The 18,138-nt window shown below is 39.5% G+C and overlaps 1 protein-coding gene across 15 annotated transcripts in view; it reads right to left on the bottom strand.

The window, feature by feature from the left end:
- Nucleotides 1-17,881, bottom strand: part of FMR1 (fragile X messenger ribonucleoprotein 1) — a 37,763-nt gene extending 19,882 nt beyond the window's left edge. For 10 of the 15 annotated variants that reach the window (XM_023634117.2, XM_023634119.2, XM_023634118.2 and 7 more), the window contains exons 1-6: nt 17,536-17,881; nt 7,752-7,804; nt 4,296-4,389; nt 1,573-1,644; nt 1,155-1,303; nt 2-95 (exon numbers count right to left, since the gene is read on the bottom strand). In XM_023634117.2, coding sequence (XP_023489885.1) covers nt 2-95; nt 1,155-1,303; nt 1,573-1,644; nt 4,296-4,389; nt 7,752-7,804; nt 17,536-17,586 — 513 coding nt within the window. In that variant the 5' untranslated portion in view covers nt 17,587-17,881. Of the gene's footprint in view, nt 1; nt 96-1,154; nt 1,304-1,572; nt 1,645-2,593; nt 2,914-4,295; nt 4,390-7,751; nt 7,805-17,535 lie in introns of those variants that run through there. The other 5 variants (XM_070258184.1, XM_070258186.1, XM_070258185.1 and 2 more) reach the window with 1 other exon arrangement.
- Between the last annotated feature and the right edge of the window lie 257 nt (nt 17,882-18,138).

Below are 18,138 nucleotides of genomic sequence, written 5' to 3'. Positions count from 1 at the left end.
CCAAAATGACAAGCTGATAATTTTCTGGATCATAAATTACAGAAAAGGCACCAACTGCCTTTTTAAAGTCCTTATGTGCCGACTCTTTGGCACACCTAGAAATAAACAGAATATGTATTGTGAAGTTAAGATGAATGATACCAACTACTGGCATAAATATACGCAGAGAGATCTGCACTTAGAAGAATTATGGATTTCTATTAAACTTGATTTATGCAAAATACGCTATATCCATTTAAAACTTTAGTTCCTTTGCTGTCTATCTCTAAAATACTTAGCCCAATCAAGAATTTGAGAGTACAGAGAAAGGAAAAAAAAGTTATGCTCTTGAGGGATTCCTGGTGGTCTTAGATCACATATTTAGCTGAGCTACTCTCCCCTGCAGGCTTTCTGATTTCAGTTACAAGTAAGACAAGTCAGTAATTTTCTTGCATCAACTGTTGAAAACTTTTGGGGATAGCTACAGGTTACCCGATTTTGTTTTGTTGTTTCTTTTCTAAAGAAAAACTGCTGACCAATTTAAGGGAGAGAAGAAGTATATGAATCAGAAGGCACAAAGATGTACACACATACACAATTCTACAATCAAAAAGCAGAATTTCTATGTATTCTGAACTGCAAGTTAATGTTTATCTAAAGTGACATTCCAAATCAACATTATTATATCCCCTGGATGAAATCTTCCAAAAGCAATCTCTTATCTAAAGTCTTTAAGCATTACTCCAGATTAAGGATTATACGACAGAGATGACCTTTTGAAGCTTCTTTAGCTCTTCTTACTACACATTTCTCTGAAAATATTAGTTAAAAGGGAAAAAAATCTGGAGAAATCTTCATTGTCTAGAATTTGATTTGTGACTTATGACAGAAAATCTTATTAATCACTTTCAAAATCTTAAAATTCTATGAACAAAGTTAATTTTAGAAAACAAATGTACATGAGCCACGTATCTAGCCAAGTAAGTTTAAACAAATGCAAGGCTGGCTTGATTATATAACTGGAAAAAGCTAACTATGGTTTTTTTCATTACTTTTGCAACCATTTTTAAGGTCATCGAATTTAAAAATTGATTTATATTATTTTAAAATCATACCCTTTTAAATGAATGGCATATCACCTGTGCGTTCTCAGCGTTTCTCACATACCAACTTACATTTGTCGTAAGTCTTCTGGCACATCCAGTTTGATTTTATGGAAAGTATCTTTTGTGGCAGGTTTGTTGGGATTAACTGATCGTAAACGTTCAATTGTGACAATTTCATTGTACGTGGCATCACATGCTGCATATTCTATCACGTAAAACTGAGAGAAATAAACAAAAGTCATTCCTGGTCACGGTATTTAAAGTAAGAGCAATAAGCTATACCTACTCAGTTATTTTTAAATTCTCTAGAGGAAAAAAAACTGTATTTGATCAACATACGAAACATTCTGAACATGTAGAGAAAATATTTTAATAAAATGACTCAAGTTAGATATTACTTTACAAAAAGAAATCCAGACTGAAATGCAGTACCTGGGTTCAGAAAAGGGAAACAAGTATAAAAAATTTTAAATATGCATTTTCCTACCTCACCCTTTATCATCCTCACTTTAGCTAACCACCAACAGCAAGGCTCTTTTTCATTTGCTCTGGAATAAACCTATACAAAAATTACAACATAGAATATTTCATGATTAACATCATTCAGAAATCCACAGATTATCAGTCATCGAGGAAAATGTCTCAAAATGACCTTAGGTGTCTTCCAAACCCATATGCCATATACCTTAAAGCAGACCACACCCCTATAGCTAGACATAGATACATAAGCAGAAACTACCTGATTACTAGGGAGATTACCTAGAGAAAGCACTTTCTTCCTTCTCTGTTCTACATCAGTAATAATCAGTATTCTGAATGAATACGAATGGCTCAAGAAAAGCTGATTGTTCATAAACCTGGGCATACCTTCCTTGGGTACTTTGTGAGTGATGAAAATCTATCTGAAAATGTACAAGCAAACTTGTTTTTCTTTTACTCTAATAAGCAAATAAATGACTGGAAGTTACTGACCCTGGCCTACCATCTGGGTGCACAGTCACTAAATGGATAAGGCCGCTGACCACTCAGCCCACTAAGGATACCCCCCGGTATTCATGTCTCTGGGGACTAAATGAACAGATCCTTGGTCACTCTCTGGTCTCCTGTGCCCTCTTCACTAAAATGGACAACTCCATGCTGGCAATCCTTTAGACACTACCTTCCTGCTCTCACACTCTGTGGATCAGTTCTTCTAACCGATCTCTCTGGGGACCACTTCAGAGTTCACTTACGATGTGCAGCATGGAAGCTTTTGTGAAGACACCAGCAAAGCAAGGTTAATAGGAAAAGAGACAACACAATGTACATGGAGAGAGATACAGAGACTCAGAAGCAGAAAGAAGATTCAGGGAAGACAAGGGGGATAGGAAGGAGAGGACAGGATAGAGGAGAGAGATACAGAGCCTAAGGCTGACAAGCAACTCAAAGCTCCAACTCCTATCTCCCTTTGACAAGTGAAGTTAATAGTTATACAACACAGTGACTAAATACAACATCATTCAACCTACCTTTCCCTCTTGCCTCCATCACTTCCTCTTAACTTTCCTCTAGCCAGAGAAATAACCTCGGTTAATTGTTATGTAACACAACGAGGTCATCCTGGCAACAGTGTCTCATTGGTCTCTACCTGTCACATGACTAAGTTGGGAAAAAAGTCTCCTTTATCCACCACTATTATTAGCATTCCTGATATAGACAGACCAAAAGACCTGGTGTCTAGCCTCCCTTTTACAACGTAAGTTAATAGTTATATACACAGTGACTAAATACAACTTAATTTAACCTACTTTTCCTTCTTGCCAGGTGGCCATCAATCTCCTTCAACTCTGCTCTGGCCAGAGCAAGAACTTCAGTTATGTATTACTGTTAGGCAATACAGTGAGGTCACCCCAACTACAGCATCTCACTGGTCACTACCTGTCATGTGACTCAGTTGTAAAAAAGTCTCCTTTATCCATGCAAACACTATTAAGAGCACCCTGATACAGAGAGACCACATGCCTGGCCCTTGCCTTCAGGAAGCTTGCAGCTCCTAGGGAAGTGGACAGCTAACAGTCCTCAAGTCCAGACAGCGTGTGTTCCCTACTGGGATCCCTCACAACACCAAGCCCGTTCCTTACACCTAGTAGGTACTGAGTGCAGCTCTGGTAAGTGAATAGTATATTCTATTTCTACTTTAAAATTTTAGAGAAAAGAACACAGGCCGGGACATTCAGAGACCTCTCCCGAGCACCCTCTAAAATAGCACTCCTGTCCCTACATCACCTTCTATCCTCTTACATTTTTTCCCTAGGACTTACTCACACCTGCCATAGTATTAGCTATCCTCACTAGAACGTGACTTCAAAGGCAAGGGACTCTCCTGTTTCACTGCACCATCTGTACCTAGCACAGAAAATAAGAATTCAAGAACCTACTACACTTTACCTGTACAAACATCTACCTAGATGCTTCCTTCATACCATAAATACGCATGAAGCTGCAACTACGAACAAGGCATTGTAGAGAAAGAAGAGAAGAAGCTTAAAACGGAGTACGTGAAAGGGGAGGAAAGAGAGGTACCACATAGACCAACTGTAACATAAAGCTGACTCCAAGTGCCTCAAGTCCCAAAACAATTTCGGTGGCTAGAGAAATCACAAACACAGTGTTTTTGTTAATGTGTTACATCTCCATAGCACGTTTTGGTCAAAGACATCAATGGTACACGAGCAGGTGGTTTATAGCATGCCCTGTGAAAAGATGTTTCATCTATATGTGTATATACTAAAACTTGCAGGTGGATTTTTAAAAATATACCAGGAGGATTTACTGCTACTTAAAGAAATTCTAGGATGCTGCTCTAAGGCATGAATTTTTTCATTTGTAAGACTAATTTTCTTAATCCATTTCGCTCAAAATGGGGACAGAGTTGTAAACTAACAATATACTATTCAAAAAATGATTCAGAGATTGAGGGAAAAGAAGTACTAGTGGGCAAAGGAAATAAGTGGAAACTTTCAAAGATGTGCCCCAAGGCAGCCACATTTAAGCAGCATGTATTATTTCAAATCATTATTAAGATGGCTCAGTCAAAAGCACATGTCCATCACAGCTCTAATTCTCAAGGTAGCGTAAACAGTGTTAAAGACCAGGGGTACAAAAGGCACAGGCAAATTAAATGCTCCGACTCCTTCAGTGCTTAACAACTTGATGGCAGGGGAAACTTACCTCAACTTCATCACTTTCATTTATATCTTTATTATAACCTACAGGTGGTGGGAATCTCACATCATGGAATGGAATCTGCCTCTCTGGCTGCCAGCTGCAAATAAGCACAATTATTTAACATACTTTTCAGTTTAATGCAAACAATGACCACAGTGACCACACTGCCATCAATTTTTGGTTAAGTGTGACCCTGCTTCTCTAGTTTAAAGAAGCAAATGCTTTAAAACTGTCAGTGTCTTGCTGAGCGGGGATAACGGCACTATAGAGACATTTCCACAAAGTCTGCATGCAGCACAGCAGCCTCGTAGTCCCATTTGGAATATTTCTCCAAACACAACAGATCAATATTACAATTTCCCAAACAAGTCTTTCTTCCAATAATTTCAACCTCTAAGGATTGTAAACGTAAGGCCACAACAGGAATACCATTTGATGCTTAAATTAAATGTTAGTATCAGTAAGTGTTAGTAATATCATCACCATACTTATACTTGCAAAGGAATTTTAACCACATTCCAGTGACCACAGAAACTGGTCCTAAATGCCCTCTAAATCCAAAGCAAAATAGGGCAGTCAGCAGATTAGCAATTCATAACTCACTTTTCCCCATTTAAATTTTAGATCCCGCGAGGTGGTCAATTCTTGCCATGGATAGCTGGCTGCTGATCAGTATGACGTACCAGTATGCACTGGCCTGGTGGGATCGCCTAAACCACAGAAACCCGATGGAGACAGCCTATAGGAGTTGAGTAAGTTGCCTATGCTTTTTTAAATTTAAAATGATACGGAACGCTTTTGAAAAATACCTAATTATTCTTTTATATCCACAATGATATAAAATATTAAAAGACAAACTTGGCAAAAACACTGGAGGACTCACCTGCTGAAGCAGCCATTTCTGGGTTTCCGCTAAAAGGCTTTCTTAGGAAAATCCTAGTGAGAAAATGGCTTTTTTTTTTTTTTTTAAGAAGATCTATTATATAAGATAGGAGGGTAGGTAATTAAGTCAGAATTTATGGAAATGTGATTAGGGCCTATATAAGACTGAACCCTTTCTCTGAATTATTATACACACTTAAAAACTATGCAACTTAAAAAAATCGTCTTAACTTCAGAAAAGCCTTCTTATACTTACTGAAAATTAGTGACTTTTAATATGTTACAAATTCATTGCTAAATTTGATTTGTAAAGCATAAAATAATACATAATTTTCTTGGTTCCAAAGGAAGGATTATTTTTTAAGTCTTAAGTGTATAGAGATAAAAAAATCAAATTCTTCATTCAAAAATGTGAAACATGGAAGGTAAAAACAAAGCATCTGAAATAATTTGTATTATAGTAATAGGAGTTTCTAAAGAAAAGGTAAATATAGTCTGAAGTTCTATAAAACATCAGCTTTTTTTTTAAAGATTTTATTTTTCCTATTTCTCCCCAAAGCCCCCTGGTACATAGTTGTATGTTTTTCTTAGTTGTGGGTCCTTCTAGTTGTGGCCTGCGGGATGCCACCTCAGCACAGCTTGATGAGCAGTGCCGTGTCCGCGCCCAGGATTCAAACCAGCGAAACCCTGGGCCACTGAAGCGGAGCGTGTGAACTCAACCGCTCGGCCAAGGGGCCAGTCCCGAGCTTTTTTTTAACACAAGCTTTTTTTTTTTTTTTTAACAGAAAAACAAAAAGGAAACACACAAGGAAAGGCAAAGAGACTACTTTGGTAGGGGCCTATCAAATCCTGGTGATGTACTCAAACCCAGTGCTGAACGGCAAACACAAGGGAAAACAGTTGATCTATTTCAGATTCCCAGTATGACAGATAGCTTGAAGAGAAACTTTTACAGAGCTATGGGATATGGAGAGAATTAGGAGGTCCAAAGACAGAATAGTTATAAGTTTACAGTAGAAATCTGATTGAAAACAGAACTGATCTGACAAATCCGTGTATAAAATAGACATTCTTAAATGCATAGAGGAAATGAGTGTTTGATTAATATTTTAGATTAAGGACTACAGAAGAAACTAAGAGTGGCAAATAAAGATAACTCTCCGTTTATGGCAAACTGTGTTTACCTAGTGATGGGAGCAAGCAGATAAGAGTGTAATTACAAGAAAAAAATTCCTCTCCACATTATCAAAGATCCCTCCGTTAGAGGTGTGAAGCTGTTGTCTAGTGTATAACCATGGTTATTTGAAATAGCAAAGAGGCAGACTCTGGAACTTTTGGTTCTATGTATTCAGAGGAAGGTATTCTATTATTCAAACTTGCATTTTGGACTCAGATTAGTAGTCTAGAGCTGGGAATAGGGTTGGATACGCTAAATCCTTTTCTCTCTCTCACCCTAAATGTGTTTCAGGCATCTGAGAATACTACTTTGTCCTGTTGGTAGCTAAAAGACTCTGCTGACAGTCTCATTACAGTATGTCTGGGTCAGATACTATATTTTAACAGATTTATTAAGATACAATTCACATACCATATAATCCATCCACTTAAGTGTATGTACAATTCAATGGTTTTAAGTATATTCACAGATATGTGCATCCATTACCAGTCAACTTTAGAACATTTTCAACACTCAAAACGAAATCTCATACTCTTTAGCTATGGCTCCCCATTCCGAAGCAATCACTAACCTATTTCTTCTCTCTACAGACCGGAAATATGCTTCTGATATACTATTAATTCTCGTGGTGCATAAAAGCCAATACACTATAATTGTTGACCATTCTTCAGAGTTCAGTAAAATCCTAAGATCATGACCATATCTACACTTTGGCTAAGGAGTTTACACATACTTTAGAATCTTGAAAAGCTACTCTGAAAAATGCCTTTATTAGCATTCAGAAAATTCAGTCAAGAGACTTGTCCCTCCAATAAAATGTTAACATCTATACTACTGATGCCTTCATATAGCTCATGTTCATGGGCCTGTATTTTTATTTACTCATCTAGCAGAAGAAAGCAGAAAAGATCAGTTACCACTATTATTGATTATAAATATATGAACCAGATAAAAAATAAGTCAACAGGTAAACATGATTATTTCCAGTAAAATACACTAGACAACCAAAACCATCGATTTCAGACTTAACATTACAAAACTCACATCGTTTTTACCAATAAATATGAAATCCATTCATTTTCGTCTTTTAAAAATTACAAATATTCCTATTAAAACTCTCTTACTAATACAGAAGAATTTGGTTTGCTTTCTTTACATCCAAGGGGACTGAGATGTAAGCATCAAGACTATACAAAAGGGATCTCTAAGGTCATTAGCAGAAACAGTCATTCCATTGGTTTAATATTGAGTTGTTCAGGAACTTCCTGGTCAGTAACACGAAGATCCATTCCTGAAAAAACACTCAAACTAGGCTTGAATTTTTAAAATGAGGAGTAACTAGAATAATTAGCATAAAATAATAAAGAACCTGAACATTAAAATTATACATAGACACTTACTTGTTTTCAAATGCAACTGTTATTGAATCTTCATGAACATCCTTTACAAACGCCTGTAAGAAAAACACCACAGTTAAATTAACTTCTAATCTTCAAAATCATTTTTGTTTTTAGTCACATTTTACAAACATACCAAAACATTTTAAGAATAAAATGGAGTCTTAAACGAAAGCTTGTCAGTTTGTGAGGATCACGCACTCATGAACCACATCTGTATTTAGCCACCTACTATGTGCTAGGCCCTAGGAATACGGATTAGTTAAAACAAAACATGAAAAAATTGCTCCAGAATTCAGCATCGAAGGGGGCGGGGCGAGAGTGGAGGGGGGCGAGAGACAGAGATAGAGACAAGTCAATTGAAAATTACAATGCACGTGGTGAGTGCAAAGCTGGAGGTATACTTTACGCTAGAATTACTGGAAACTAAGAAACTTGTTCCAGAGACATATGCCAGCCACTATAGATCTGTTGTAACCTATCTTTTTTCTCCTTAATAAAATTTTAGGAAAACACAATAGTAAATGACTAAATATAATCTCAAATCTATGTATCCAAAAGTACACTTAATTTTCCTTAACAACAATATACTGCTAATACTACTAAAAAGTCCAATTACCAGAGTTTAATTAAATTCTCAATCTCATGAGCACTTGGAGAAAAAAATAGTAATATGAAGTGCAGAGGTTTAAATCTTTTAAATCTGATGACGCAATTGCTGGTAATCTGCAGAAAGACATAACAAAAGTAATAGCTAACTAATTATCAAGAATTCTTTAATCAGCATGCTGTCTGTAATTCTATAAAGTGACATAAAAGTAATAGCTAACTAATTATCAAGAATTCTTTAATCAGCATGCTGTCCGTAATTTTATAAAATTAGGTCTTTAATAGGTGCAGGAAAGGAGGTTTTGTTTGTGTTTTGACAATTAGAGGACTAGGATAAAGCATAAAGAAACCCAAGGGGCTTTATATCCTAATTCATTTTAAAATGGCTTGAGAGATTTAAGCTTCCTACTCAAATTAGTTCTGTACGTTTCTCTCCTCCTGTGGTTTCTCCCTGCCTGGATGGTTACGGCCAAACTCCTTCTCCAGCTGTAAAAGACCCTTCATGACCTGGCCTGCTGCTCACCTCTCCAAGCTTCATCTCTCACATCCTCGGAGGCTGTGATTCAGCAAAGCTAAACTACCTGGGCCTCTCTCCTAAATGCTGTTCCTTCTTTCCTATTGCCCTTCCCCTCTTTCCAGCTAGCTATCTCCTATGGTCTTTTAGGTTTCAGTTTAGATGTCACCTCCTATGGGAAAACCCAGAAGACTAGGTTAAATTCTGTCCTCTGCATTCCTATAGCATCCTATACTTATCCCTACTATAAACACCTCACTATAGTATTATTGCCCATTTTCCCTCTACCAGTAAGTTTCCTGAGGGTGGGTGACAGGTTTGATTTTATTTACTGTTGGACTTGAGTGCCTACTAAGAACTCAATGAACAGTTAAGTGGATCATTGCCTAAGAGGTTCCTATCCTAGCCGTGGAGGAAAGGTATGTGGGGGGTGGGGTGGGGGTATGTTGATCAGGGAAGACATACTGAAGAAGGTGAGGTTCCTATCAAACTTTAAAGGCTGAGGAAGAATTAGCCAAACAAAAGGGACTGGAGGTAGGCGAGGCACACCAGGCTTAAGAAGCAGCAGGAACAAAGGCTTAAACCTGGAGAAACAGCTTGAGGCATGGTAGAAATAAATCCTTTGTGGACAAGGAAGCGAAGACGACAATTCAATGGGGAAAAGAACAATATTTTCAACAAATGGTGCTGGGACAACTGGATATCCATGTGCAAAAGAATAAATTTTGACCCTTGCTTTATATCATATATAAAAATCAACTGAAAATGCATCAGAGACCTAAATGAGCTAGAGGTATAAAACTCTTAGAAGGGGCCAGCCCAGTGGTGTAGTGGTTAAGTTCGTGCATTCCACTTTGGTGGCCCAGGGTTCATGGGTTTGGATCCCAGGTGTGGACCTACACATTGCTTGTCAAGCCACGCTGTGGCAGTGTCCCACACGCAAGATAGAGGAAGACTGGCACAGATCTTAGCTCAGGGCCAGTCTTCCTTACAAAAAACAACTCACAAAATAACCTCTTAGAAGGAAACATAGTAGTAAAGCCTCATGGCTTTGGATATTGGGAGGATAACTACTTCAGATTAAGATTATTCTTTAACTCCTGGATCCTCAGTAACCGGTACAATTTCTGGTATATAGTAGGTGCCCAATAAGTTTGTTAAACAAATGATTCAATGCAAATGTAAATGTCTTGGTAATCCAATACTTCTTCAAAGGCCCAAGGCTAAAGGATTTTTTCAAAACTAGAACTTTCCAAAATATCAAATTAAAACATTATCAGTCAAGTATTAATTAGCTGCTCCTAAGAAAAACAATGACAGGGACGCAGGGCCCTGGAAAACATTTATTTGGAAGCTAGATAAACAGAGACACCAAACTTGTGCAATCATGCTTACAGGAATAAAAGTAAAGCTATACTAAAACAAAGTTTCCTTGTAAGATCAAGGTGGGCTAGAATGGAATGCAGGTGTTCTGCTATACCCAAGATGGCTGAATTATGGTTTCTAAGTTAAGCATCTTTATAGTTGCTGGTTTAAAGGGGAGAAAACCGATATTTTCTTCCCATCATTTTGATCTTATTTTTCCCCAGCTATATTTAAATCATGAACATTTTCCACAGATATTTTGAGAACTCTAGCTTAATACTGACCATATTTTAGAATATAGATTTCCTAAGGGCGCATGCATGCCCTCAGTGCCCTAAGGTGGTGTTTGCCTCACTATTATTTCAGCAACAGAAAGGTCTCATTTTGAGTTAAAGTTGCAGGAATTGGTTGCTCTTAGTTTTATAAAGTAAGTCCCCAAAATTATGGTGAATGGGAAGAGGAACAGACCTCCTCCCACCCCCAGCCTCATTTCTGCCTCGTCTTTACATGATGGCTGATACTAAAGTGACGATGTGCTTTCTAGGGGTGGGATTAGATTAAGGACTAAAATGAAGACTCCTATTAGGAGATGATCTTTTATTTACCCAGAAAGGCCACTGCTTCTGTTTTCATCCCTGTCTAAAAAGTTCTATGTTTGCATGTCTTGGCAGTAATTAATAGTAGTTCCTTACTGTATATTATATGCTGAAAATGTTAAGTCCTTTAATCAGCTAAGAGAACCTTGTTACAGCTGGGTGAAAAACTGTTCTCACTATATTAGGTGTCTTTCCAATACTATTGCCCTTGTCTAAAACTGTGCTGTGCACCATAGCAGCCACCAGTCATATGTGACTATATTTAAATTAATTACAATTAAATAAAATTAAAAATGAGTTTCCCACTCATACTTGCTACATTTCCAGTGCTCAATAGCCACACGTGGCTTAGTGCCTACTGTAGTGGACAGCACAGGCAGAAATCATTTCCATCATCACAGAAAGTACTACTGGACAGCACCAATTTGTTAAAAATGTTGGGGACCATTTTCAAACTCACCTTAAAAGCACTCTAAAAGTCAGTCTCATTACTTCATTGCTATATTCTTTTTTCTATTTGCCAAAAAGTTATTGCACAGTTTAATCATACTCACTCACCACATTTGCCTATTTCCTAAAATCAAACATTCCCTCAAAAGAGGAAGATCTGCAACTTTTACGACTATTAAAAAAAAAAATCTTTTAAAGGCTCTGAAAGCAATTCCGGATGTAGAGTGTCAGAAACAGTTTGAGTAATCATTGCAGCCTACCAGGGCCACAGCCTTCGAGTTAATGAGGCTTATCTGTATATGGATGTTTGCATGATTGTTCCAAAACCAGTCATTTTTCATCACTGTTTGTATATTAAGTGAATACAGAAGGCATGCAATACCTTCTTCGTTGCTGCTATAATAAATGGCATAAAAGAAACTCATCAGTTGCGTCTGGCCTGCACTCACACCAAGGACAAACGCCTCCTGTGACTTCTATCTAAGACCTTTTACTAAACCGTCACTTCCAACATGAGTCCCATCCTCCTGCTTGCTTCTCATCATCCTTTCTCCAATATCTCTCCTTTTAGCCCTGCCCCTTCCTCACCACAACACTCATTTCCTCCTTCCCCAGCCACCTCCCGAGCACTGTCACCCTACCCACCACCAATTTGGAAAACTACATTTTGTTGTGATCACTACCTATCTACATCATGCGAAGCTGGTGTTTGGGGAGAAGATAGGTTCAGGGGATTCCAAAGAAGGGAGATGGAATGGGTTTGAATGAATACACAAAGGGAGCTGCACCGTACTGAATGAGAGCTAGGGCTCTTATAAGAGCCAGTAACCTTAGTGGTCAGCAATTTTGCTGTGAATGAGACGTAGGTTCAAAATCTTGGTTCTACCACATAATAGTTGTGGGACTCTCCAAGAAGTGGTCTCTGGGCCTTAAATTTCTCATCTGCAAGTAAGGAATGGATACATGGGAATTGGACCTGCCGTCAAAGGTTGTTGTGAATAATGAAATCACACATGTTTAATACCTAGCACAATGTCTGGCACATAACGGGCACTAAATAAATGAGAGGTAAAGCAGAGAGGGGCATATTTTATAAAAGATGCAGAACCATAAATGCTCCTGCATTTGAGAAAACTACATCTCAACAAAAGCACTTAAAAAAAGATTTAAAAATTGGGACAGAAAAAGAAAAGGCTGTTTCCTGAAAGATACTAAACACTAAAAGGTTATTTAGACTCTGAGAAGAAAAAATGTGATGAAAATCTTTGGGGTTTGAGAAAGGTGCTAAAGTGTGAAGAGAGACACAGCCTCCTCATCAGGGGGTATATACAGGAAATCAAAAAATCATTATGAGATTTCCCAACTTACGGACAACTGAGCCAAAGAGGCAATCACAAAATCATACTTACCAAAGAATGCAATGACTCGAGATATCCAACTCAAACTTTCCCTTACCAGGACTGACGAAACTAACGAAAGTCCATCCCTATCTGAGTGAATCTTACTCCGCCACTACAACTCATACCCCCCCAGCTTAGTAAGCTCTCTCACAAATATGAGTGACTAACCTATATATAGGTTATCGTGTAAAGATATTTCAATGTAAGCCTCTAACCACCACTGAACACAATTACATTATCACTGAAGACAGCACACGTAGAGCGATAATTCTCAAGGGAGAAAACTAGAGCATTGTAAAATATCCCTCCTAAAGAAAACCTATAGGATATAGAGGATAGGGACATGTGAAATGTGATAAAATACAATTGAAGGCTTCACATATAAAGCAAGTTATCGCTTTGTCACCCTTTGTATGTGACCACTAACAATGGAAGGGAATGAACAACCGAAAGGGAAAAGTACAATACGCCACATCAACAGCCCTGCCCACCCCAGCGCATGTCTGGGAATACTAGACTTCACTTGGGCATTTACCAAAAATTCTGAAAAAAATGCCTTCTTTCCGGTTTACCCTGACCCAAAGACAACACACAGGTATAGAGAGAATAGTATTAAATGAGTTATTAATTTTCTTGTATGTATTGTAACTTTTGAATGTTTCAGTTCTGATCTGCTCCCAGTGTAACAAAAGCAAATTTCATAGCAGAGTCAAAGATTTCTAACTTTACCTTTCCTTAGTGGGCTTCCATAGGAAGAATTACAGTGTGCCACATCAAGGCACGGGAGTGAATAAAAAGGAAGCTAATACATAAGCTGAATATTTCATGACATCTTTGTATCAACAGTAAAAAACGGTAATATAAACTTGCAACTGTACTTATAAAAAGCTAAGGCAGTGTGACAGTCACAAGTACAAAGATGACAACGCAATGCAAAAAATGGGCAGGAACTCAAATCCAAGCCATTTCTTCAAGCTAAGTTTCATCATTTCAGGAAGTCAGAGTACTGATCTCAAAGCCCAGGTCAGACCCTTACTAGCTCTAACACTTAGCAGTAAGTCACTTACCTAATCTCTCTGTACATCTACGTCCTCACCCATAAAATGAGAATAACAACAGCACCTCAGGATTGCGGGAGAGGGTGAAATAAACAAACAGAAGAACAGCACCTCAGGATTGCGGGAGAGGGTGAAATAAACAAACAGAAGTCAAGCACCTAGAACAGTGCCTGGCGCCTGTTAACAGTTATCATAATCATGATCGTGGTCATCGCAGGAAGCACATTCCCAACGTGGGCAGGAATCGGAAACCCAATTATTATACCACTGATTTTTGCACTTAATAATTTGGAGGTTTTCAGAATGGATGAGTACGAAGTTGGAAAATGCACAGTTCAAAAGGGAAAAAATGATGCTTCCACAAAGATATTAAACACTAAAAAGGTTATTTAGACTCTGTGAAGAAAAAAAACTGTGGCTGACCTGAACAATACATTTGCTCAAGTAGAGACCAATCCCTGGATGGAAAGTTATATGTAGAGACTTCAGAGAAAACATACATAGTGTCTTACGCAAGTATATTTGTAGTAGAACAGTGGTTTCTAGCAGGCTATTTAGCTAACATGACATGTTGGGCTACTAAGGGCTTTATTAAAAAAAATTTCCTCTTGACTGTACATTTTATCATATTTAGCTGCTGGCTCCATAGTACTGCTCACCAAATTAAAGTCTGTCCTCAGATACCAAACTTAAAAACATACGCTGTAATAGAATATAATCTAACAATAAGAATGCAATTTAGCACATTTACACCATATTACAACAATGAATCAGATGCCAGTCACTATATTTTCAGAAAATGAAAAGGTGTTGTATCTTATGTTTCCAACATACAATTTATCCATCTTTGGCAATTCATACTAATATACAAAACCTAGGAATCTTAGGATATACTAGTGCATACATTCATATTAGAATGACATACATTCTACATCTACAATGGAGTTAATTCATTACCATTCGCAATAAATCAAAACTTTAGTCCGGAAAAAATCCACTACACTATTTTAGGCAGATTTCCCTAGAATAAAGAACTTATTTCTACATTATTCATTTAGGAAATGTTTTGTGAAGATTTCGTGAGGTATAATGCAAGTGTCTTCATGTCTTAAAATAACATAAGGCTCTATAAGTTGTACATGCGACTTTTTCTAAGTCAAAGAAAGACCTAAGCATAAAAGTAGTGGCTCTGACAACTACTAAATCTAACTGTCAAGTGTTTAAGAATAAACACCAGAGGGAAAAATAGAAATGAGCTGTTACAATCTGAGGGTTTAGGTCTCATGGTTCCGTTAACTCTGAATCCTGAGTGTGAGTTATTTTTTAGAGAAAGAATCCAACTGTTCCCAGCATATACTCTATCCAGTTTACACTGCAAACTTGGACCCTGCTCTCAGAAGATGGAGAACTGTCCTTTGCAATATGGTGGTTCTGTAAGGCAAATCAAAGTCTGAACTCAATTATATTGAAGTCGTTTGAGTTGTTTAGTTTTTAAAAGCTTTTCTATCAATTTGATGAACCAGGGTCCTATTTTTTCCCTAAATGTAACATTTCTCCAGAACAGTTCATTTTTCATTGGTCTTTATTTCCCATCTTTTCTGCCCATCCCAGGGGACAAGGAACTCAGTTTACTTTTGCTTTACTTTTCTAACTCACAGCAATATTGAGTCATATAAAAAATCAAACCTTTTTCATTACAGAAACTATTTTTCCACCCATACAGACCATCTGAGGTATTCTTAAAAATAAACCTTAATTAAATAAACATAACGGCAATTTCTCTATACACATTGAAGTTTCACATTTCCCCTCAAGTAACTAAAAGACAATCCAGTCTTTTTATTCACATTCAAATGAAACGACTCTGTTAAAAAACAAAAACAGGGGCGATTAATAGCAAAGATAGAGGTCATTTCTTATATTCCAAGCAGTTTGCAAGCAAAATCACGGAAGCAAATCATAGGTTGCTGGAAGAGAACAATAAACCCTTCAAGACCAGGATGTGCTACCTGCCCTCTATAGCAAGCTAACTCCACCAAAAGACAGTAAAAGTGGCGTCCAACCTAAGCTAATATCACAGACCTATTAGAATACTGCTCAACCATTAGCCCCTGCTCATATTGACTATAGCTAACGCCACAAATCTACTGAGTAAAACTACCAACCTAGGAACTAGAACGATTCTACACAAAGCAGCAGAAATTGCGCATCACTGAAATAAATGCAAGTAAAATTTTGACTGCAAAGTCAACTGAAACAATTTTATACTGGTAAGACTCTTAAGAACCTAACTGCTGGGTTATTTTTTTCTCCTTTTACAGCTAAAGGTTTCGTCTTTTTGCTAAAAGTATGGAACAGTTTACATATTTTACTCACTTATGAAATATACTGATCTCCAAAATCTCCATAAAATTAGTAAACACATATATAGTTAAGTCAACTGTTTATTTTCCTATAGCCAAACGAGTCTCGTTTGAAACGTTTCAGTTATCCTATAATAAACTGAAGAACTGTGTCGGACAACGGCAATAGCTAATTTCCATGTTTCCTTCCATACGCACCTTCTATTGCCAAAATACTGTAGTAAGGTGAGATATTACTTACAGAAGTTACAGAGGGACATTCAAGAGGAAATGAGAATTTACAGATTACTAGATCTACAGTAAGTACATACCAACAGAAGCACTACAAATACATCAAAATATTTTTAATCCTCTTTTTGAAAGTATAAGATCTTAGTCGATTTGCAAGGGTGCAACTTAAAAAAGAAAAACCCACAGTAAAACCACGAATGCCTATTTAAAACCTCAACAACACAGTCCACTGCAATACTACTACACACTCAGAAATGATAGGTACTTGGAACACAAAACAATTATTTCAACTCACTTTTTAAAGTTCCCTAGTAATAATATACTCCCAGTTTACTTCCTGAAGTTTCACGGCATACATGCAGCCCTTTTGAGGGTTAAAATTTTTTTTTCTTAAGTAGCAAAGAGTTGCTAATGTTTTTAGATGCTGAAGCATCTGTATTGCTGAATCTGCCCACATTCATAATAAGGGGGGGAGGCTGCGAATATTCAAGATTGCCAACTTCTTTAATGCATTACTGGGATACGTCAGGGTCTTCCTGAAACTTTTGGATCTAAAATCTCTCCTGAAATCCACAAAGAGAGGCCACTAAAAATCAGTTGCCGCTGTGATTTGGTACTGACGACAGCTTCTTACTACTCTCTCTTCACATCCCTTTGCCCAGAACAGTGGAGCTCTCCGAAGTCCCAACGCTGGACCGGAAAAAGAGAAGCCAAAGGAGATCTCAAACCCTCTTTGCAAGGCAGGAGGCGGCTCGACGGAAGCACCCCCAGCTCCTCAGCAACTACCCACACGTCAGGCCCGGATCCCACTTGCAGAGGATATTCAGGAAAAGAGAAATAAGCCGTCGCCGTCACCCCGCGCGGATACTGGCCCTTCTCGCCAGGATCTCTTACCTGCCGCCGGCCCTCGCCCATCCGCAGCGCTCCCAGGCGGGGCTCGCCCCCGAAAGGGCACCCTCTTCTCCTTGCCCGCTTCTCCTTCCGATAGGCGCCTGGGCCTCTCGTAGGAGACAGCGGGGCTCGAGGGGCTTCCTGCAGGCCCCGAGCCCGCTCCTTCCCTCCCAGACAACATCCCGCCCAGCGCGCCCCGGCTCCCGGGCGCGGCGTCGGGAAGAGGGCCCCAGGCCTGCCTCCCGCCGAAGCCGAGAAGAAAAGGGAGGGAAAGAAGGGCGAAGATGGGGCCTGCCCTGGAGCCAAGTACCTTGTAGAAAGCGCCATTGGAGCCCCGCACTTCCACCACCAGCTCCTCCATCTTCTCGTCGGCCCTGCTCACGCCAGGAGCCCGCCCCCGAGAGGTGGGCTGCGGGCGCTCGAGGCCCAGCCGCCGCCGCCGCCGCCGCCGCGCTGCCGCACGCCCCCCGGCAGCGGCGCCGCCGTCACCGCCGCCGCCCGCGCTCGCCGTCGGCTCACCGCCCGCTCAGAGGCGGACCCTCACCGGAAGTGAAACCGAAACGGAGCCGAGCGCCTGACTGAGGCCGAAGGCTCTGGCCGTTCCGCGTGTAAACAGTGAAACCGCGTCACGTGACCGACGCCGCCCCTCCCCCCGCGGGCTCAGCCCCTCGGCTCCGCCCTCTTTCTCCTCGCGGGCCCAGGAGCGCGCGCATGCGCGCTGCTGGGAACCGGCCGGGGGGCCGGGCCCAACGTAAGGCGCGCGGGCTCGGCGTGCGCGGGCTCGGCGGAGGGCGGGAAGGCGGGAAGGGCGGCGACGGGTCGCGGTTCTGGCCCAGGTTGCCCCCCTTCGCGTTGGCCAGCGAGGGCCAGAGCGCCAATTTCTGTAGGGAGAAGTCGGAGGCCTGGGAAAGTG

This window comes from Equus caballus, chromosome X (assembly GCF_041296265.1).
Source record: "Equus caballus isolate H_3958 breed thoroughbred chromosome X, TB-T2T, whole genome shotgun sequence".
In the NCBI taxonomy this organism is placed as follows: Eukaryota; Metazoa; Chordata; class Mammalia; order Perissodactyla; family Equidae; genus Equus; species Equus caballus.
Note: the sequence above shows the minus strand (reverse complement) of the source record. Positions and strands in the feature narration are given on the sequence as shown.